Source organism: Nannobrachium achirus (genome assembly GCF_963921795.1).
Source record: "Nannobrachium achirus genome assembly, chromosome: 19".
NCBI classification, from domain to species: Eukaryota; Metazoa; Chordata; class Actinopteri; order Myctophiformes; family Myctophidae; genus Nannobrachium; species Nannobrachium achirus.
The window spans coordinates 22,117,747-22,141,678 of NC_137826.1; the positions used below are offsets into that span (position 1 = coordinate 22,117,747).

The 23,932-nt window shown below is 44.9% G+C and overlaps 1 protein-coding gene across 1 annotated transcript; it reads left to right on the top strand.

Annotated features, from left to right (window-relative positions):
* Window positions 1-911: 911 nt before the first annotated feature.
* Window positions 912-21,251, top strand: slc22a6l (solute carrier family 22 member 6, like; the record flags this gene model as incomplete). The annotated part of the gene is made up of 10 exons (XM_080749321.1): window positions 912-1,310; window positions 2,249-2,352; window positions 2,678-2,832; window positions 4,415-4,583; window positions 4,915-5,038; window positions 5,661-5,776; window positions 6,774-6,988; window positions 8,035-8,143; window positions 18,013-18,225; window positions 21,248-21,251. 10 exons carry the CDS (start codon window positions 912-914, stop codon window positions 21,249-21,251), a joined length of 1,608 nt encoding a protein of 535 aa, XP_080605447.1.
* Between the last annotated feature and the right edge of the window lie 2,681 nt (window positions 21,252-23,932).

A 23,932-nucleotide genomic window follows, 5' to 3' on the forward strand; every position in this document is an offset into this window, starting at 1 on the left:
GTATAAGGATTTCCACTCAGCATGTAAAATGTGAGCACAGAAACTATGTGAAATTGCTTTTTTCAAAAAAGAAAAGCCTTCCTGCTGAGTAAGCCTGATTAACCAAGTGTGTGCGCACACACGTGCACGTGCAAACACACACACACACGCCCACACTCTAGGGCTCTCTCTCTCTCTCACTTTTCTCTCTCTCACTTTTCTCTCTCTCTCTCTCTCTCTCTCTCTCTCTCTCTCTTCTCATTGACAAACATAACACATACACACACAAAGTTAGCCATAATTCTCACTCTGTCCCTCATATCTGGTGACTAATAAAGTTCAGGGAGCATCTGTCCGAAGGCAGAACTATCCAAGCAGGACTCCGCAGCAGTCTTACAGTTCACTAGCTCCCAAGGAAGGAAGCCGTTCATTTCTCAAGAGGTTTAATTTGAGCTACTAATAGGCTGAGTTTTGAAAACTTTTCCTTCTTAGAAAAGCGTAAGGAATTTAAGAGCTGATTATTGCCTGCAAGCTCCGGCAATGAGGTTTCTTATGTTTTGTCTCTCAGACTGTTGTGAGAATAACTTGAATGGAATAGATGCTATGCTTTTTTTATTTATTTTTTCATAAAGGTGTGAAATTTAGCTAGGCTTGTATAATGGAGGCACAGTATCTAATGGGGTAAGTTGATCAAATTCTAAACATTAAAAGTAATTGCAATATTATGAATGCTCATTTGGGTTAGTCCTTGCTTTCAATATCGCTGCCTCTGCCACTTCACAGGTGTTTATCAAACATCCACCGTCGTTAGAGCAACGGACACTTTGAGGTTTCCTAACTGCCAGAACATAAGGACTGTTGCAGAGGGACTTAAACTACAAGAGCCCATACCATAACCCTTTCTTTTGAGTTATCCGTTGGTTGACACAGCCATGGCATTTGCTGATCTCCTAGAACTGGCGGGGAGCACAGGGCGCTTCCAGGTCCTGCACGTCACCTTACTCTGCCTCCCCATCTTCATGATGGCCAGTCACAACCTCTTGCAGAACTTTGTGGCCTGGGTGCCACCGCACCACTGCAGCGCACCAGAGAACGTCTCCCGCTCGCAGCTGAGACCAGAGGAGGCGCTGCTGGTCACAGTACCGCTGGACCAGAACGGAAGGCCCGACAGCTGCCAGCGTTACGTCGAGCCACAGTGGCAACTCCTGGCACAGAATGGCACATTCAGCCCAGACGAGGAACGGGATGGCGAGGAGGACATCGCATTACAGGGATGCGTGGACGGATGGTCTTATAATAACACTGAGAGGACCTCCACAATCATATCTGAGGTAGGACTACTTCTATTGATTTTGTTGAACGTTTAAGTAAAGGTCAAGGCTCACAATGTATAGACCTACTGGTGGTTCTAAAGTGTAAAGCAGGGGTCTTCAACGTTTTCAGGCCAAGGACCCCTTAGTTGTGAGAGAAATGAAGCAGGGACCCCACAACCTCTTCAAAGATTCCATATAATTTCATCGTTTGACAGCACCATCATCAGAGTATTTTGGAATCATGTCAATTTGTGTTTTCAGATATTTAACAATATTATACTTATAAAACTTGACCTTTCACTCTGTACTTAGTCTGCTCTTTTCTCCTCTACACCAAAGCGCTTTGCCGAAAATAGCCGATCTACAAGCTCACAATGCCTCGCAGCACGAGGCATTGTGAGCTTGTAGATCTGCTATTTTTGGCTAAAGTTCTCAGAATATGGATGCTAGGGTTCAAGTGGTTAATATAAAAAAGAAGAAAAAGAAAAGTTTCTATCACACAAAGATGGAGGACCCTCTGTAGTAACTCTGAGGACCCCCTAGGGGTCCCGGACCCCCTGTTGAAGACCCCTGCTTTAAAGTAAAAGTCAAGGCTCACAATGTATACTGGTGGTTCTAAAGTGTAAAGGTTGATTTTGTTTAGTTTCTTCAGCAAGGGTTCACTGAACCCTTGCTTGCAGTCATTGTAGGGCTCTATGGATAAAACATGACCCCATGCAAAATAATAGATTAGAGCTGCACACCAATGCAGACTTCTGAGGAAGAGCATGCAATAAAAATGCAAAAATGTGTACTGAAGATCATTCTGCTCTGATCTACCAGTGATTCAGCACCAATTGTATTGGACACACTGTGATGTGCATGTTTTTTTTCTCCATGAAAAACATTGTGAATTTAACATTTGTAAATGTCTATAGTATGTTACCTTGTGTTTTTATTTTGCACATTTTCTTCAGTGGAATCTGGTGTGTGATCTCCGCACCTTAAAGCAGATGGGACAAACTATTTATATGGGAGGAGTGCTTGTGGGTGCGTTTGGCTTCGGCGCACTGTCAGATAGGTGACGTTTATTCTACTGAATATTGAATTTATCATAACTTTATCTTCATTTACTCTTAGGTGTAAAGCTGCTACAAATGTATAGTCCATGATACGTGCATCCATCTTGTCTTTGATTGTTGGCATTTGTAAACATACATAGAAGGAAAATCCATGATGAAAACAGAAAATGCAATCTCCCGACATATTTGTTGTGTGACCTGCATAACAATTCTTATCAGCAGACGGCATACAGTAAAATCCTCAGTGTTCATTTATCCATGTGTAACTCAGAGAGACGCACCGTGAGGTCTGACCTCTCTAATCTCCTTTGTCTCATACTGTAGATATGGCCGACGTTTCCTGCTGATAATGTCTAACCTGATGTTCGCCGTGGCGGGGACGTGTGTCGCATTTGCGCCCTCCTTCTCCATCTTCTGCCTGTTCAGGTTCATATGTGGCATGGCCCTGTCTGGCCTGGTGCTAAACTCCTTCTCTCTCAGTAAGTTATTAGTGGGAAGGACAGCAGAGGGATTATATCGTCGTTGTCCGATGAAAACCTTGTATGTCCAAAACCGTTCGTTTTGCATTTATCATTTTAAAAATGATTTAAACTAGTGAAAACAGCCGATCTACAAGCACACAACGCCTCGCACTGCGAGGCGTTGTGTGCTTGTAGATCGGCTGTTTTCACTGCTTTTGTGAGACGGCCTTGTATGATGAAGCAGGGCTTTGCTTTGCAAAAGATTTACACATTTGAAACTTGGAGATACAAGGTTTCTGCCCGACAGTGACGATATGCAAATCAATGTGTGTCCTCCATATAATTCAATTATATGTTTTTTTGACAGCTGGGTTAACATTATTATATTATATTTCCAAATGTCTATTTGGATTCACAAAATGTGTTACTTAAAAAGGTAGGGTAAGTGATTCAAATAATAAGTGTTAAGTAGCTCTTTGATCTGATAGTACTCATTGCTATATAGTGTTTGTTCAGTAACATGTGTCTCCATGTCTCTCCAGCTCTTTATCAAACAGAAAATGCATTTTAAGGTCAGGATACCAATTTTATCCAATCAGGAGAAAGAACTCAGACATACAATTGGATACAAATTGGAACTGAAACACTAAATAGATACTCTCTCCTGATTGGCTATCATTTTGCCACCAGATTATAGAGCTTAGCAAAAAACTTCACTTAATATATCACTTACCCTATCTTTAATATCTTTAAATCTATTAATAGAAATGGTCTAAATTCATTGCATAGATTAATAAAAGTTAATCGAATATTCAATTAATCTTTGAGCTTGATAATGAATCGCTAATTGTGCATGTGAGCACTCAGCTATCGTAATCGTGAAGTGTGGTCTAGTGATTTATGTGAGCAGAAATGATAAATTAATTACATATATAATAACATATAATGACATATTTAATTGCAAAAACTAGGCAAGCCTAGCTAGTTCACCCGGACCCTGGATATATAGACACATGACACCCCTCTTATTGGTCATCTATCTGTTCTGTTCTGGAAGTATAAGGATACATACAGTATATATATACATACAGTATATATATACATACAGTATATATATATATATATATATATATATATATATATATATATATATATATATAGCCTATCAGCTAATTATTATTATTATTACCAGAAAGACGCCTAAGGGTGTCTTACTGGTTTATTTATTTTCAATTTGTTTTTTCTAACACAGTTAAAGATGTAGATATTGGCTTGACACTAAAAGAAAGTTGAGTCTTTCTTTCTAAAATTAAAACCATTTCCATTTGAACACAACTTGAATGCATTTATCTTTCCGACACCTAGTATGAACTAACTAAGTATTGTCCTGTTCAATTTGAGTGCTCATCAGTACAGTTACTGTCACTAGACAGCTGAATTGAATTTACCCTCCAAAAATGAGAGAGAGAAAAGAGAGCGCAAGTCAAACAGGGAAAGGGGGAATAATTAAACATTTTGCTAAATAATTGAACATAATTGCAAAATCAGACCAAATGAGTGCAATCAACTTCCATATCTCCTGTGACTCTCTCATTTCAAGTTGTGGAGTGGATCCCTACCCGTGTGCGAACAGTGGTGGGCACGGGCACAGGTTACTGTTACACCATGGGGCAGCTTTTACTGGCACTGATGGCCTACTTCATAAGGGACTGGCGATGGTTAACGCTGGCTGTCTCTGTTCCCTTCTACGTCGCCTTTCTCTACTCGTGGTGAGATGTGCTTCAGTGAGCTTTTGGGGGTTAAAGTTGGGTTACCGATTCACAGATGTGTTTGTCTTTGGTAGCGGCTAATTTAAAAGCGTCACTTTATGGAATGTTGCTGGTTTCTTATTGGGGTTTTTTTTTTTTTTTACATAAGAGGTTTTTTATTAGCTGCTTTCTTAATTTTATTTTTATCTTAGCTGCACAAATGAAAAATATGTCGCCATCATGGGGAATCAATTTTATCATTTTATTACTCTTTTTGTGTCTTTGGTTCAAACAAACAAACCAGATATCAGAAAAGTGATTTTCACAAGTTGTGTAACTTGTTTTTGGCCAGGTGGTTTCTAGAATCAGCGAGGTGGTTGGCCCTGAATCAGCAGTGTGACCAAGCTGTCAAAAACCTAAAGTCTGTGGCCCACATCAATGGTCGCGACAAGGATGGAGACAAGATTGATATGGACGTAAGGGAGAGGCGTTTAAAGCTACAATCCATACCCTTTTTTTTTTTTTTTTTACAATAACACGTTGAGATGTAATCCACGTATATTTCCACTAACACCAGCATATTGGCACTGCCTGTCAGGCAGAAGACTTGTACGTCCAAAACCGGTACTTTCAGGAAAATGACTGTAGTTATTATTTAGTCACAAGCTCTTGTTAATACTTTTCATTGGTTCAATATTTATAAAAAACACAGACACACTTCCACTTGAAATGTTTAAGTAATGTTTTCAAAGTAGCTGATTTTTTGCTACTTTGCACAACACTTCTTAATTAATTTAAGAAAAAACAAACCGTTGAAATATGGAGATACGTTTCTGCCCAACGGCAACTATATGCTGTGTAACATGTCATTGTTTATAAATGTTGTTCCAGATTATAGACATTTTCAACACACACAGCTTTTAAAGTGCATGCAAACGCATCAATGATTCTGTGCTTCTGGAGCTATGCCATTGCTAGCCCTGCAAGCTAAGGAACAAATCCCACCAAATCCTTTAACCTGTGGCGCACCATTCTACTTTCTAAACGTACTGCAGTAAACACAGTGCAAACTGAACGTCTTCTATTCATGTGGTTCAGATGCTGCAGGAGTCCATGAAGAAAGAGATGTCTTGTTCACAGGGTAGACATTCTGTCTTTGACCTGTTCCGCACCCCCACCATGAGGACTATGACCATCAGTCTCAGTGCTGTCTGGTACATTCTCTGATTCTCTGACAATCTAATCAATGCTTCAGTTTAGTGCACTGCAGATCATCTCTACTGCGTTCTATAAGAAATCCAAAATCTAAAACACCCACTGTAAAACGTGCCATTTTCAAACCAGGTACGTTGTTTGTGTAACATTCTTGCAAAACTAGGCAAGTACTACTACCAATAACCAGTGTTGAGTGCTGCTGCCTGCTGGGTAAATGCCCACTAGTTCCTGAACCATGGGTTAGTATAATACCTGAGTTCTTGAACAAGGTCCTAATTCAAATTACGTGAAAGGTTCCTGCGATTAAAAGGGGGAAAAATAACCCTAGAACCAGTCCACTCTGCACTTGCCCTCTGTACACTTGATTAAATCTACATCCAGGCTGGCATTAAGCCCTAATCACTATATGATGATCACGTCACTCACTGAAAATAACTGAAAAATAAAATAAACATTTAAAATATGGTCGTTCAACAAAGTAGAAATTGGGCTTTACTTAGCACTGGTCTATAGCATTAGAACTTCGAAGCAGTTCTCCTTAGCGCTATGTCACCGATGAGCCCCTGTGTTGAAAGCCTACTTTCCTTAGTGGGAACACTCGGAGCCCCCCAGCTCACGTCTAAAATACACTTTTTGGCCAGAAAAGAAAATATGTAACCGGAGCTACTCCACACCGCCCTCTAGGCCTCTACAGATCGTGTCAATAGAAAATTCCATTGACCAGATTTTGTCTTTCAGGTGAAATATTTTCTTTTCTGGCTAAAAGGTGTATTTTAGACGTGAGGTGGGGGGCTCATCGGCGACATAGCATTAAGGAGAACTCCTTCTAATGCTATGGACCATAGGCTTTACTCAACAGTAGCATCTCATCTAATAACCCTTACATTTATCTCCATTATAGCGTCATCAAATTTAATCTCTGATATTTTACCATTTTACCCCTCAGGGATCAAGATTTTGTAACATCTTATCTTATCTCTATATTTCCTAAATTAGGTTATCAACCAGTTTTGCCTACTATGGTCTTTCAATGGACTTGCAAAAATTTGGAGTGGACGTCTACTTGATCCAAGTCATCTTCGGAACGGTTGACATCCCTGCCAAAGTCGTTGTCACTGTGGGCATGTGTTTCTGGGGACGGCGGCCATCACAGTGTGCATCTCTCATCCTGGCTGGAACTGTCATTTTGATCAACATATTTGTGCCGTATGGTATGTCAGCAAATACACCAGACTGTTTAAATGCACTGCAACACTGTTGTAATTGTACAGGTAGTTCCGACGAAGCAATCTGATAGGTTGAAATACTGTAAATACTGTAGCTATCTAGCCGTACTTCAAACCAGCATCGTGGCACGGGTCTCATCAAAGAAAAAAAAATCTGCTGTGCCGGGTCGCGAAATAGCAGCCAGTTCCCTGTCCCAGCACTATGTTAAGCCGCTACGCTAGCAGTTTTCATGGGAAGTTTAGAGACGTATAGTAGTGAAAACTGACATTAAAAAATAAAATGTTCTATCGAATATCTTAATTACAATGAAATGAAGTTGGTGTGTTTTAACTCATTCTGAGCCCCAGACATTAACGGATTATAATGTCCAAAGTGCCTCCTTCAGGTCCCATTCACTTGCGTTGTCTTATTTTGAAGGCCAGAAGTCCACCGCGCAATCACTTCCGGTCTGACGTCATCGGATCGTGCGCCGGAACCGATGCGTGTCCACGTGGAGTTGTGTAATGGCCGACCGGGAGCTTTTATAACTGTGTAAAATAAGCGAGCATCTGCCTCCATCCTAGCTTCTAAAGTGTAGTTTTGAGATAATGGACATTAAAGATGAGATCGGCCGTCCACCTCAATGTTATGGGATGACTATTGTGTGCTCGTGGAGCCGTGATGATGACAAATCAGCGCCGGATTTCGTCTCCGGAGCTTCGGCCAAGTACTAGGTATTTTTACTCGCCGTTACAGTAATATATTACTTTTCACGCGACATCGCGTGGATGGCACTATAGATACTCTATTACTTTTCACGCGACATCGCGGGGTTGGCTTTTAATGAGTTAATAAGGATAACTGTTGTATAATCACATTATTGAACTCGTCTGCATTACCGTGGTTAATGGCACTTCAGCGCTGCTTACTGAAGTCGGTGGACGCCTCGTTCCTGCAGCAACACTGGCATGCTATTAACCACGGTAATGCACACCCTCTCATTCAATATTGCTTAATTGCACTAATGTATTGACTTCACTATACTGTCCAGAAAAACAGACTGTGCGCACCTGTCTGGCTGTCCTGGGTAAAGGTTGCCTGGCTGCCTCTTTCAACTGCTGCTATCTGTATTCTGGAGAACTGTTCCCAACAGTTATTCGGTAAGATGTTTTTCTCTTCATCAATTAGCAATAGCTATCCTTTATGTTATTTAGAAAGACCATCTATCTATGTAAATAACGAGAATAGTCATTGTGATTATCAAGTGGGCACTTTCCCATTATGTCTTGTTGTGTGATGTATCACGCCGACGGTCAAACAATAACGTATAGGTTCCGAACGGAACCATGTTTATTTAATACCGGAGGACAAGGTCCCCCATTGGGATATCAGCGCCACCTGGCGCTGCAACAGAGTAAAACTCATAAGCTCCCGTACGAGAAATATCATTTGTCGGTAGGGCTGTCAATCACAAACGAGGGCACCGCCCCCGAGTGTATATAAGCCCTGCGGGCTATCATAACTTCCTCTAAAGCCGCACCTCTGCGCCCGCAACTAGCGAACCGAGGGGCTTTATTCTGGGGGACCTTGTCCTCCGGTATTAAATAAACATGGTTCCGTTCGGAACCTATACGTTTATTGTCATACCTCCAGACAAGGTCCCCCATTGGGACTCATATACTCCCCGAGAAGTCATGAACCGACAAGACTGTCGTGCACACCGACCACACCCGGAAAGGAGGTCCTGTCAACCGACGTGACCCCTTTCAGGACTGATCCGACCCAGACCCACAGGGCCTGGGCGTGTTCAGACAGAAAAAGACCCTGACAGACCGAGGCCTGCCTTATGCACTAAGGGCAGACACAGGTCCACCTTATAAAATTGCAATAATATAAGGGAAAAACTCAGGGTCCCCCCACGTATCCTAGAGACAGCAACATGCTATCTCAGGAAGGGGAGAGAGCCGCCCCACTACACAGTAGGAAGGGCAGCAGCACCCAGAACCGTATGCGCCATAGCAGAAGGCGCAACGTCCAGGTGATAGTAGGTCGCAAAGGTAGACGGCGAAGACCAATTCGCCGCTGCACAAATCTCCTCAATGGAGACACCTTTGGACAAAGCCCAAGAGGTAGACACACCCCTAGTACTGTGGGCCTTAAGTGCTTCCGGCACTTCAGACCCAGACCGGGTGTAAGCCAACCTAATAGCATCCACAAGCCATCTCGACAGAGTGGGTTTGGACACCGCTTTTCGTTGACGGGCATTCATGACCACGAAAAGCTGAGAAGTAGACCTGCTGTCCACCGTCCTATCACAGTAGGCCTTCAAGGCCCTAACTGGACAAAGACAATGAAGACGCCTATCCTCCTCTGATGCAAACGGAGGAGGATGGAAAGCCGTCAAAACAACAGGTTCCTTCGGGACCACTCGGTTCTTAGGAATAAAACTCAAATGAGGTTTAAGAAGAACCTTGGAGTCATTATTGAGAAACCTCATACAATCAGGGCTCACAGAGAGCGCATGAAGGTCGCTCACACGCTTAGCCGTAGACAAGGCAAGCAAAAGAGCTGTTTTGAAACTTAAATGTTTCAAAGAGGTCCTGCCAATCGGTTCAAAGGGTGCCTTGCAAAGGCCCTCAAGAACCACTTGTAGATCCCAAACAGGAAACAAGGCTCTGGTCACAGGTCTCAAATGGTCCACACCATGCATGAACTGGACCACCTCAGGGATTTTAGAAAGGCCTTTGCCTGCCACCCCCAGGTGGCAGGCATCAATAGCCGCTAAATAACCCCTCAGTGTAGAGAACGCCAGACCAAGGTCCAGGCGGTCCTGCAGGAAATCTAACACCTTCTGGGCCGAAGCTATATGAGCCACCACAGGTGGCTCCTGTAGCTCACACCAGTCCAAAAAGGCATTCCATCTTCCATCATACACAGCCCTAGTAGAGGGGGCTCTAGCACTCTGAATAGTGGCTACAACCATCGGTGAGAAGCCTGCTGCAAGCAGGTTCTCCCTCTCACGGGCCAAACCCACAGGTCTAGGCCCCGTGGGTCTGGATGGAAGATCTCGTCCCCTGCCTGGCGCAGCAGATCCCTGAGCAAGGAAGCCGCCAAGGGGGTTGAGAGAGCAGTGGGGTGATCAGAGACCTCCACACTCCCCTGGATGGTGTCACCAGAAGAACCTCCTGGTTGGAACATCTGATCCTCTCCAGAGTGGGAAGAATCAGTTCCAGGGGTGGAAACGCGTAGAGAAGACCTTGTGGCCATTCGTAAGCAAACGCGTCCATCCCCAGAGGAGAAGGTCCCCTCACTGAAAAGTAAAGGGGGCACTTCGCGTTCTCCTGGGAGGCAAAGAGGTCGACTCGCGGTCGACCGAACCTGGAGAAAATCTGCCTCACCACCGCAGGGTGGAGAGACCAATCCTCGTAACGAGGCTCCCCCCTGGACAACAGATCGGCGCCGCCGTTCTGAAGGCCCGGGACATGGGATGCTCTGATGGACCTCAACCGAGGCAAGCACCAGAGGGTCATCTCGCGCGCCAGCTGATCCAGCGTCCGCGAGGAGAGGCCGCCCTGTTTGTTGAGATAATACAGGGCCGCCGTGTTGTCCGTCCTGACCAGGACATGGCAACCCCGGAGAAATGGTTCGAAATGCTTGAGCGCCAAGTAGATCGCCATTAATTCCAGATAGTTGATGTGGTACTCCAACATGGCCTGGGTCCAAAGACCCCTGGCTGAGCGCCCCTCGTGGGTGGCGCCCCACCCCGAACGGCTGGCGTCTGTGGTGATCACCTTGCGTGACACCACTTCGCCCATGGAGACCCCACTTGTCAACAACGCCTGGTCCCTCCATGGGACCAGAGCGTCCATGCAGACCTGGCTGACTGTCACCTTCCTGTACCCTTGCAGGGAAGGAATCCTGAGCGCCAGTGACCACCGCTGGAAAGGTCTCATATGAAACCTGCCCAGACGCAGAAGTTGCACTGCTGAAGCCATCAGCCCAGTCAACTTCATGCACTCCTTGTACCTGACCACCTGGTTCAGTTGGAAGGAGCCCAGACAAGCCAGAAACCTGTCCACCCTCTCCGGGGAGAGGCGAGCGGACATGGTGGCCGAGTCCAGAGATATTCCTATAAAGGAAATCTGCTGGGAGGGTAACAACATACTTTTGCCAAAGTTGACGTTGAAACCCAAGGCCTTCAGGTGTGACAACACCAGATTGGTATGGCGCGCCGCTTCTGAGCAGGAGGCGGCGGAAATCATCCAATCGTCTATGTAGTTCGCCAGCCTGACTCCCTGATGCCTCAGTGGAGCAATGGCTGCCTCGGTCACTTTCACGAAAACCCGAGGGCTCAGAGAAAGACCGAAAGGGACGACCGTGTACTCGTACAGGCGCCCCTCGAAGGCGAACCGCAGGAACTTCCTGTGTGGGGGATAAATGAGGATGTGCTGATAAGCGTCCTTCAGGTCCACTGAACAGTGGAAATCCCCCTGTCTCACTGATTTCATCAGTGACTCTGACGTCAACATCCTGAATTTGAACTTTTTCAAGTGCTTGTTCAGAGCACGTAAGTCCATAATCGGACGCAGCCCCCCTCCTTTTTTCTGAACCAGAAAATAACGGCTCCAGAAGCCTAAACGGCTCTGGTCGCGTGATAACTCCACTATAGCGCCCTTGCGCAATAGTGAGCTTATCTCCTCCCTCAAGGCATCGGCCTTCAAGCCGCGGGCTCAAGTATAAATAACCTTGCTGGATAGGGAGGGTTTTTTCGCGAACTGTAGTCTGTAACCCCGCGTCACCGTCCGAAACACCCAGTGATTCGGATTGCAACGTTTCCATTGCTCTGCACACTGTGCTAACGTGTTGCTGAGCAACGGAGAAGCCTTGGGGTTGTACCGCCTGAGCGGAACTACTGGGCCGGGAGGGAAAGGTTCCATATCCGGGCACGTATCCGTATCCGCTAGACGCCGAGCCGGAAGGCGCGGAGTCACCGGCGGAAAGAGCGTTTCCGTTTCCGGTACGCTTATTTCCGTATCCGGTGGGGAACGAACACGTGACCTCCGGGCCGGAAGGCGCGGAGTCACCGGCGGAAAGAGCGTTTCCGTTTCCGGTACGCTTATTTCCGTATCCGGTGGGGGACGGACACGTGACCTCCAAGAAGCCTCGCTTGTTAATAATACATGCGACACACAACGTGGAGCCCGGGGGACAGGGTTCATCGCATAAGTAACATAATCCCCGGCTCGGGGAATTGTATTTACGTTTATAACCTGTGCTAAGGCCTTTATATGCTTCCTTGCGGGAAGACGAGGCCGACCCTGGGTGATATGTGTTGGCTTCTTCCCTGACGCTAAGACCAAACTCCTGTCCTGAACTAGAGTCGGCATAACAGTGCCGCTCGGTGGAGACAGAGGGGTATTGCACACTCGAGAGACTATACCACTGTGAATAGGAATTAGCTTGTCTGGGAACATTTTGCAAAGAGAAATATTCTGCTTGTAACCTGTCTGCATGACTGGAGGAAGCGATATTATCTGAGTGGAAAGAAATTCCAGCCTGGACTTCTCTACACTGGTTAAATTCATGCAAAATGGGGTCGTCTGTAGTAAAGCAGGTGGGTTTGAAATAAACAGGCATTGTTTCATCAACACACTTTTTATTACAGGCACTGGAGGAGAGCACAGAGGAGGAATAAACATTGATTTCTTTGCATAAGAAAAATTGTTCATATTGTCCAAACGTCTGCGCTTGCAAGGGGGGGTCCCCTGAATTTTCAGGGGGACCCCGCCAGAGTCCAGTGTCACTTTCGCGGCGGCTTCCCACGGGCTTTGTGGGAGCTGGCCGGTATCCCGTGCCTGGGAGGGTGGCGGGATTGAGAGCGGGCTTGAGCCCCCGCTGCAGTGCGAGGGGGTCCCGCGGAGGAAGAAGAGGGGGTCCTAGGGGGATTGTTCTGTTTCCCCTGCTTGGAGGAAGAGCGCCCCCTGTCAGCCTGACCAGGGGCCTTGCTCCGTCCCTGTCTCTTTTCCTTTCTGGGTACCTGGGGGTCCGTCGTGGCTCCCAGTAGCTCCAGAGTGATCTTCTTATCCGCCACCTCCTGGCGGAGAAGCTCCAGTCCACCGCCCATGAGGAAGGTAGGGTGGCCGGGGAGGTCTTGCAAGATCTTCCCGGTCTCCTCTCCAGAACTGCCAGGACACTGTACCTTGTCTAGCCACCTGGCACGTTCCGCCTGGATGCAATAATCCATGCCATGTCCAAGCCACTCGATCGCGTGGACATTCAAGTCCATCAGCATGCGCAGCGACTTGTCCATTTCCACCACCAGCACGTCAGGCACCTCCCGCATCTCGCTGAGGAGGCGCCTGGTGGAGGAAAGCAGCAGCTGGGTGGCGTTCATCGTCCTGGCTGCCAGCGCGGAAGATCTGTAAGAGTTCCTCACCCTTGAAGACTGCTTGTCGTCAAAGGGGATGGCAAACCCAGGAGGCTTCTTACCCACGGCCAGATTGAGGGGAGGCCGGCCTCCAGGACCGGTCCGCTCATGGTTGGGCTTGATGCTCCCTATCAGGGACTGGGCCATCAGCTTGTCCATGGGAGGGCACAAGGGGATTCCCGCCTTCTCTGAGTCGCGGTAATCGACCAGGAAGGGGAGCTTGGGGGGGTCCTTGTGTGTAGTCCAGGTTGAATGCAGGGCCTCTGCAAAGCCTGGGACTAGTGGTAGCTTTTCCATCCGACGCGGGGGAGAGGACTCCAAATCCTGGCCCAGGAGAGGAATCCTAGCCCGTGGTCCGAGTGGCGCATCTCCGAGTGGCAGCTCCAGACCACACCGGATGGCGGCGCGTTCCAGCACCGAGAGCTCGTCCATGGGGATGGAGTGTGGGTCTTGCGCCGCTGCCCCTCTCGCCCCAGCCGGCATGGAAGGGGTGAGAGAGGCAGAAGGGGCCTGGGAGGACGCGGCGGAGATGGAAGCCTCGGCATGAGGAACCACCCTGGCCGCGCCTCCGCCCTGTCCGGAGGGGAAAGAGGACTCGTCCTCCTCCGAGTACTCACCCTCCGTGTCCACCTCCTCCATGTCGTAGTCCTCTAGCTCCGGTTCGTCTCCGTCGCTAGCATGCCAGGAGACGGGGCTAGGTGGCCGCATAGCCCGTAGCTGGGGGACGGAGAAGGAGAGAGGAATGTCCCCGACGACTAGAGGGTGGAATTCCTTGGGGGGGACGGTCCACGTTGAAGCTGGCGGAGAAACAACGTGGGCGGTCTTGCATGTTCTCTTCTTGGGCACGGCACCAGTCGAGCCCGTCGGAGAAACAGCAGTGGAAACAGGGGCCGCAGACCCGCTAGCAACGGGGCTACCGAAGCTAGCAGAGGGCGAGGCCGCTGGAGGCCTAACCACGTGGCGAGAAGCAGCGCTGTGGCGTTCAGCGCTGTCCGGCACACGAGGAGAGGTGTCTGGGAGGGTTCCGGCGGAGACCGTGGTGTGAAGGCCGTAGCCTGCGGCAGCGATCTCGCATCGTGCCTCGAGGGCTGGAACATCGTACTGGAGGCATTCAGCACAGTTCACCCCCGTGGCCGGGGCCGGAGGGGACAGAGAGGCCAAGGCGTGTCCTACCCCCATGCAGACAATGCAGAACAGATGTGTATCTTCATTGGCGATGAGGCCTTTGCAGCTGGGAAGGCCGCACTTCTTCGGTACCCTAGCTAGCAGGCTGCTAACTGTAGGTCGACGAGCTGCCATCGTGAGCTAACCGAAGCTAAGCGAAGCTAAGCTAAGGCAGGGAGACACGTGGCAGAACGTACACAGAAGAAGTAAAGACTCAAAGCTAAAGTGAAGAAAAGACTGAACTGTTAGGAAGAAATAGAATTAGAATCGTACAGGAGAATAATCTCTAAAGGCCAGTGGCCGACTTTCCTAGTCAACGCTTAGGCTAAACTTTAAAGAAAATTATACTTATATGGCTGAGTTCGCGACACTAGTTGCAGGTAAGCAGAGGTGCGGAAGAGGAAGTTATGATAGCCCGCAGGGCTTATATACACTCGGGGGCGGTGCCCTCGTTTGTGATTGACAGCCCTACCGACAAATGATATTTCTCGTACGGGAGCTTATGAGTTTTACTCTGTTGCAGCGCCAGGTGGCGCTGATATCCCAATGGGGGACCTTGTCTGGAGGTATGACAATAAACAGTGGTGTTTCCATGCATTGGGGGTTATTTGCTACTGTGGTGTGTGCCTATTTTCAGCTGTAGTCGGAACTTGCAGAATTGGTGGGAAGTTGAATTGGCGCAGCCACGTTTAAGCCAATCACTGTATGCGTTGGAGTGACAGTGGTATTTTCACATTAGAATCAAAACGCATGGCCTGTGTGCAACAATACTTAAGAAAATAATCTCTAGCTGTTATTCATTATTTTGCTTAACCGTATCTGTATACCGTATGGGTAATGCTTGTCTTTTTTGTTCAGAGTAGTGAAGTGTGATGTCATTTACACATCCTACCTGGTTTGCGGTTTTCTTCCCCCATTCTGATTTCCCATAGACCTTTTTCATATGGCGTCATATAAGAACTGTGTTCCAAACATAAACAAATGATCTCAGCGGTTTGACTCATATGGATATGAAGAATCAACTGATGGTGAGAAAACGCTAATGTTACTGTCACCCAATTAGTTACATTTTCACCAGAAACAGACTTTATCAAATATGAGTGACTGACTATCATAAACCATACAGAGCCACCTCCCCGACAATATCGCAAAGACAGTTTGTTTATTTTTGGACCACAATGCTTATATGAGAGGATTTAAGGTGACTCAATGTTATTTTCCATAGAGAAATTACTTCCATGAACCGAGGGATGAGCGAGTGACATCATGACTTCACTGTTCTATTGACTCTCATGCTCTGACATCACTGTGATGTCAGGGGAACCAAATCCCTTTTATGCCCATACTGTATATAAAGATCCCTGTGATGCCAGGTGAACCAAATCCCCTTTATGGCCATATATGGAGATCCCTGGTGTCATCAATAGGAAGCCCATATCTGTGAATATATGGGTACCAGGAGTCTCCATATATGGGTAAATGGTCCGATATACATCACTGGCCAGGTGGCCAAGACATGGCGTGACCTTACTGGTTTTATTTTGCCTGGCTCCAGCCCATAGACCCACCCACTCTCTGAACGGACTGGTTCTCTTGGTCTGGTGTTGTCATATGACGCTAAAGTTTCTCTGGTTTAGGCAGAACCAAGCCAATGAGAGTCGGAGCCTCGGAGGAGGGGGTGGGTCTAACTTTTGAAAAAAGGGGGGGAGCTCAGCCAAAGCTCTTAATGTTTCCCTTTGAACTTCAAAGGGGGTTGTGCTTTCCTCGTTAGCATCAAAGACAACGACCTGTTTGATGCCTGTCATAGAGGGGAGGGGGAGGGGGGAATGTTTTTGTGTACACACAAGTCAAACACAACCCCTCCCACCAGATCTCTTGTGATTGGGAATTTCAAATGTCAATGGGATAATGTCAGACTCAAGCTCAGCGAAGAGTCTGAAATCAGGCTAGGTTTTATTCATAGTCTTTTGAATAAAATGTAATTTAGTTTTCATCATATGTCATCTGTATACTTTCAATCATGCACAAATAGTACATACAGTATGACCCGCACACCATCTTACACTTGGCCAAAGAACTCTTTTTATTTAATAGTGCAACGTTTCGGTCAACGACCTTCTTCAGGCATCTAACGACCTTCTTCAGGCAGAGATGCCTGAAGAAGGTCGTTGACCGAAACGTTGCATTATTAAATACAAATTTGTTCTTTGGCCAAGTGTAAGATGGTGTGCGGGTCATATGTACTATTTGTGCATGATTGAAAGTATACATTGATCCCTGCCTACGCACCCGTCTCTAAGCCTATCAGGTGTGCATAAGACCTCATTGCCCTGTCATATATCATCTGAATTTTTTTAGTTTTAGTCTAGTTTTAGTTGATTAAATATCAACAACGCTCACAACGATTGTGAGATCTGCTATTTTCAGAGCGCAACACCTGAGCGCAACCAAGCATAAAATTCTCCTCCACTAGTCCCTCAACATTTTAGTCTTATTTGTATTTGTTGATGAAATTGTTAATATATTTAGTCATAGTTTTAGTCATCATAGCTTAGTTTTAATTTTGTTTTCGTCAGCAAAAAAGGATAGCCAACGAACATTTTCCGTCAATAGTTTTAGTCGACGAAATCAACACTGGTGTGTGGGCTTCTATATTCAGCAAGAGATTTGGCGTAGAGGGAAACAAGGAGGGGAACTAACTAGTATGAGGTGAGAGGTCCCCTCGCCTCTGCCATTGGCTGGCCATCATCTTAATGAACTCCAGTGTTCCTATTCTGTGCTAACATTTGGCAGAAATTGCCAATCTACAAGGTCACAAGACCCCACAACTCGTCGCATTGTGAGCTTTTAGATCAGATTTTTTGCGAATAGGTTTGGTGTAGGGATCTAGACCCCTGGAGTAAAGTATACAGGGTTTAAGTTAACATCTATTTGCCATGATATAACGACAACATTTCACTGCATGTTGTAAACAATTGCATAGACAAACCATCATCATTACCTAAACATAGCAGGAGCTATAACAATAATCTTTATTCAAATAGCACATAGCAGATAATTATTTTTCCGCTTTGATGGCAGTAAATATGATGGCAAGGGTATTTAAAGGGGAAGACCACCCATTTTCAATATTGAAATATGTCATGATTGAGTTGTGTGGAAATAGAAAAAAAGTTCCCCCCCCTTCTGTGTTGCCTAGAAATGGAGGATTGATTTTGGGGTTTGTATTGTAAAGTACAATGTGTGATGTCATCAAGTTGTACTTTACAATACAAACCCCCAAATCAATCCTCCAGTTCTAGGCAACACAGAAGGGGGGGAACTTTTTTTCTATTTCCACACAACTCCTCTAAGGTATATTAATGACACAGTTCAATATTGAAAATGGGTGGTCTTCCCCTTTAACAATAATTGTGCGTATGTTTTTCTTGACATCAGACAGAATGGCATGGGCTGGGTCTCCACGATGGCTCGTGTAGGGGCCATGGTGGCCCCTATGGTGCTGCTTCTCGGAGACTGGCTACCAAGTGTCCCTTGGCTACCAGGTTTAATCTATGGAGGAGCGCCAATCCTGGCTGGGGTGGCAGCATTATTTCTCCCAGAAACACTTGGTATGCCCTTACCGGACACGATACAGGATATGGAAGACAGGTAAGAATGGTCTGGACTAGTGGCTAGCTTCTTCCACAATTCATGCAGGCAGCTATCTCCAAGCTTAAAAGTGTACTACTGTATCTGGTCATTTGTTTGTGGATGTGTTTGAGACCTTGCGTCCGTCAAACAACATTCTTCGGTAATCACCAGTCAGTTGTCATGACAATTATCTTTGTATCAATGGCAGAAAAAGTGTTATTTTCAAGAACATCATTAAAATGAAAAGATTTAATCAAATGATTGTTTTAAAAATACCATAGTAGCAGGCGCAGCTGAGTGTGGTTAATGCATCACTACATGTGGATAGAACGTTTGGCTGTGTAAGGCAGCAGGTGCGGCAGCTGTTTCCAGCTTTGTTCACACTGTAACATATTTTTGTGCCATCTATGCATCATTATGTTGTTAGGCGTCTTAATATTCATTTAATCAAATGGCTCATTTCTAATTTTGGAAACAACACTGAATCTTCATTAAATGCAAGACATGTTGAACAACGGTAGGCATACAGTACAGATTGTGGCACATGCAGGAAAAAGTTTTAAATGGGTCACTCTTATGGGGAAGCAAATACAGTAGAAAATAATAATGCAACCAAATTCATTTTCTCTTTTAAACACAGGGGACGCAAGAAAGGCTCCAACCCTTTGCCAAAAAAGGAACCATGTTCTTTGCAAGACAACCAGGATATTTTGCTAAAGCCTACTGCTTGAGGACACAGACACTATATGATCCTAACTGTAAAAATATGTGTTTTGAAACATGACAAAGGCGTGATTTTGTTTTGTTTAGAAGTGCATTTTTCAACCAATTACTTGTAATATTTTAATTAAATAATTAACCTGATTGATTTCTGCCTCATAATGAATATGTATTGCAACGAGCTCAAAACTGTACTGTACCAATACAATATATTCCACCATTTCTCGAAAAATGCGGTGGGTTTTGTCTAACCCCTAATCCTTTGTACTTCCATTAAAATCCATGTAGTCTTTTTTTTTTATATCTCACCTGCAGTGGCCTTCTTTCCTTTCAACCTCTGAAACTGCTTCATTGCAGATTCCCTTTTAGTGTACTATCACAGTCAGAGGTACTTTACGGGTGTAAAGTCAGAGCCAATGGTAAGTGGTCTGCCTTTACAGTATATAGTGTCTTCATCCACAGAATGTTACAATGTGGAGTTAAATTCACCCATTCACACACTGCCAGTGTCTTGCTAAAGAAGGACACTTCGACACTGAGAACCGGGGAATCTGTGCAAAAAAAGATTGTTCTGGCCCTGCTCGGTTGTGATTGGATTTCCCTATACCCAAGTTGTAGGACACCAATCAGGGCCCAGTATGCAAATATGGGGCAGGTTTATCACCAGATAAAAAAAAATAATCTGTAACTTTGAAATGCAGGTTCCACACATAGATTCCAGACTAATGTCTAATTCTACGCATATACGTAGAATTAGACATTATTAGAATTTGACATATACTGCACACTATACCAGGCTAACTGTACTCTACCCTCCTAAGCCACAGCCACCCACATGGATGATCAACACATCCAGTTGTACAAATACTATGATTAAATATTGATGATTGATTTGTACGCCATGGTGCCCAGAATGCCAAGACATTCCCTCAGGGACTCTGACTGTGGCTGTGACCATGTCAAAGCCATAAGAAGTGCTAAACAGCACCACCCAATGGGAGACAACAATCATGCACCTGCTGTGGTTAATTATAGAAGCATTTATCTCTTGTGGTCCTGATTACTTTTTCAGACTTTTTGTAGGCTTTTCAGCATTTTCATTAGACAGGACAGTGTCATGAGAGAGGAACGTGGTGTAGGGAGAAAGGAAAAGACATGCGAGACATGGCGGCTCACACAGAGGCGTCGCACCAAATTCTAGGCCCTGGGTACAAGGATTCACTGTGAGGGGGTTTAACCCATTTAGACTGGGAACGCATTATTATGCATTACTTTCTGCTAACTATTGAAAAATAGCAGATATACAAGCTCACTGCGAGCTTGTAGATCTGCTATTTTTTAAGTCTTTGAATATTTTAAATCCTTCTAAGGATTTGATGTTTCTTTGTCAGTGGTGCTCAAACCTTTTCACGTAGATCTGCTATTTTTGAAGTCTTTGAATATTTTAAATCCTAAGGATTTGATGTTTCTTTGTCAGTGGTGCTCAAACTTTTTCACGTGAAAGGACCCCCAAAATGATATGTATTTGGCCACGGACCCCCATCTCAAAATATTTAGTTCCAGGGACCCCCCAGAAGCAACATTTTAGTTACAAATGTTTGCTTTAAAAATACATAATATTCCAAGATTTGCACAAATTTTCACAACTTTTCAAAAATAGCAGATCTACAAGCTCGCAGGGCTGCACTCGGTGCCGCTTTGTGAGCTTGTAGATCTGCTATTTTTCAATAGCTAAAGTATAAAATAATTAAGGCCCCTCCACCTTGGGCCCTAGTAACTCAGTCCCACTTCTCCCCCCCCCCAAGTTGTGACGCCCCTGGGCTCACAACTCCACACTGTCTGACGCATGGTCAGCGTGCCACCGTGGAACCCTGCCAGGCATGTGAAAATCTGTTCCTTTGTTGAAATGTGGACCTGTAAAGCCCTTTGAGACTGCAACAGTGATTAAGGCCTATACTCATAATCAGCTCTCTGGGTGATTTTCATCATGCCATCGCGTACGTGAGTATAATTAGCACTGAGTCAGGACCAATTTTCTTCTGCAGGATACCAGGTGAATAGAAAAGGGTTGGCAAAGACGAGTAACAACGTCATGACGTCATTCGCTCATCCCCCGGTTCGCGGAAGTAACTTTTCTATGGAGAATAACACCGAGTCATCTTAAAATCGTCTCATATAAGCATTGTGGTCCAAAAATAAACAAACGGCCTCTTCGATATTGTCAGGGAGGTGGCTCTGTATGGTTTATGATAGTCAGTCACTCATATTTGATACAGTCTATCTCATCTCTGGTGTAACATTAGCGTTTTCTCACCATCAGTTGATTCTTTATATCCATATATGAGTCAAACCGTTTGGAACAAAGTTCTTATAAGACACAATATGAAAAAAGACAAGGATGTATAAATGACGTTTTGATGTCATTTACACATTGGTTCCTATTTCCCCCCCCCCATTCTTTACTCTATTGAGAATAACTACTGCTTTAGAGCAACTGATAACAAATGTTATTTTGACAAATTGACAAATGAGAATGTATTAACCCATAGGGTTGATATGACTCCAAGTAGACATTAAACAGAGTATAAATATAAGGCTTAATACCATGGCTGCTGTTCTGATTAGCAGGTCATGTAAAAGAATATTCACTTTATTGAATAGCAAAGAAAGCATAATGTATTGGAAAGTAATTTTCAGAAAGTGACCTGCAATTTGCTCTGCATTTTGATCAACATTTAGTCTTGTTCTGCCACCTACAGTCATGAAGATGAAGTGCACTTAGGCCCTTTCACCAATGGATCTCTCCCCAAGTGCCACTCTGCATCAAATCCCATTTGGTAAACTGTAGTGAACTAACTCTTCACTGGACAATAGGAACAGGCATCACCACAGATTGTACCACACCTTGCTGGCTGGGCTGTTGTGACAGGTGCTGTTTTGGTGCTTCAGCAAGTCAAGGATACTACAAGTACAAATATGGACACTGGAGTTCTACAAAACATCATGTGTGAAATAAATTGTACATTTTGCAAATTGCAACCGTCTGTTTAAGACAAGCAAATACTATAAAGTAAACCTTTCAATGCTAGCTCTCAAAGAGAAAGTGCAGCATAGCAGAATGCCTGCACTTCAGATTAAATAAAAGTCTCAAGGTGCACAGCTCAATAATGTTATGAAAATGAGAGAACAGCCATCAGACGATAAATGTCCTCTCCATGTGACGGACAGAGCAATGGACGTGTTTCAACCTAACAGGTCTTCCACAGCGTTGTTAATGTTAGATCTCTAGCAAGCAAATTAACTATGTTTTAAATGAATGATTATCTTAAAGTTCATCGAGAGTTTAATGTTACACACTTAACTCACACCCGGTTAGACATGAACCGCCTTATGATACTTATTGAGGCATATGTCGGCCAGAATACATGGATTCAGACAGAAAGAAAAAAAAAGAGGAGGTGGAATTGCCAATACCTACAAAGGTCACCCTAGGTAAGTTCTCATCTTTCCCTGGTGATTCAAGCTGAACCAGCTGAACACATTATTACAGGCTTTCAAAGCACATATCACTATTTATCCCAGAATTATCTCAGTATATCAATATCACCAATCTCAATTAAAATGGAGGACGCATTGTGAGCTTTGTGATCAGCTATTTTCAAATGGCCGAAATGTATATACAGTAGGGCTGAAGTGGTTAATGTGTGTTTTGTAATAATAATCCAAATCGACAAAGTAACTAAATTAGTAACTAAAGTTTGTAGTGGAGTAAAAAGTACAATATTCGCCTCTGATATGTAATGGAATATCTAGTAAAGTAAAAGTACCTTAACATTGTAGGACAAGACTTGAGTACATGTACACCACTGCCATTGATGTTTCACTGTCTCTTTCTCAGATCATCAATGTGTTTTTCATAAGGTTTGCTGCCCTAAACCAAAAACAAACAAAAAAAGTCCATAACTAGAAGCAGTGCTCTTCCGAGCACAGGTCTCCACCAGTTGTGGTACTGTATGTTGGTTGTGGGTGTGCATTGGGTGGTATTGAATTAGGTGGTTATGAATGAGCGGGGTCAAACGCAATCCAAGGTGAGTGGACAAGTTAGCTTCAGAGACAGTGAAGTGTCAAAAAATGTGTTTGTCAAAAAACAGCCTCATGGTGGCGCTATAAAAGGCTGATGTGAAAAATGCAGGGAAAGGGCTTTTCCTTGGCCTCTAGGGAGTGCGCTTACAAAGTTTGAAACTGATCGGTGGAGTAATAGGTAAAACCACAAATCGGCCTGTTATAGCGCCACCATGAGGCTGATTTAAAAAAATTGAAGTGGCCTAGTGGGAATGTGTGTGTGTGTGATTTCATGATAATTGCACTTTGCGTTTGTGATTTGAGGCATTTTGTTCAAAACGGCTCAATCCTAAAAACTTTGGAAGCCAATCTTAGCCAATCAGGATGGAATATGCAAAATCGGACAGATCCATGTCGATCACATGACTGTCGAGATACTGCCTACCGATTTGTAGGATTTTTGGACAAAATCTGTAAGAGTAGTGTACAGAAATGTGTTTTGCAAACATCGGCCTCAAGGTGGCACTAGAACAGGCCCATTTAAAAAATGTCAGAGGTTCTGAATTGGCATCCAGGGAGTGTGTGTGCTCATTTTGGCAGCGACCGGGCCAATGGTCCGATTAGGTGGTAACAAACTGCGAGGACGCACGGACAGATGGACGGACGCACGGACGGAGACGTCCGTCCGTGCGTACTTTCCCCCATGCCTTCGGCTGGTGGAGACAAAAAGGGTTACATTATATGGTGACCTCTGCTGGCAATCTTGTGAAATCTCAGATAATAACAAATTGGATCACTAGTATCTCAATTTCTAATTGTAGCTATGAGAAAATCGTCCATTTGCCATCTTGACCCTGTTACTTCTATAATCCTTAAGAAAATCTTGTATCAGGAAAGAAAATTATATACAGAGACTTAGCACTGATATTAGTAAGGTACTTGT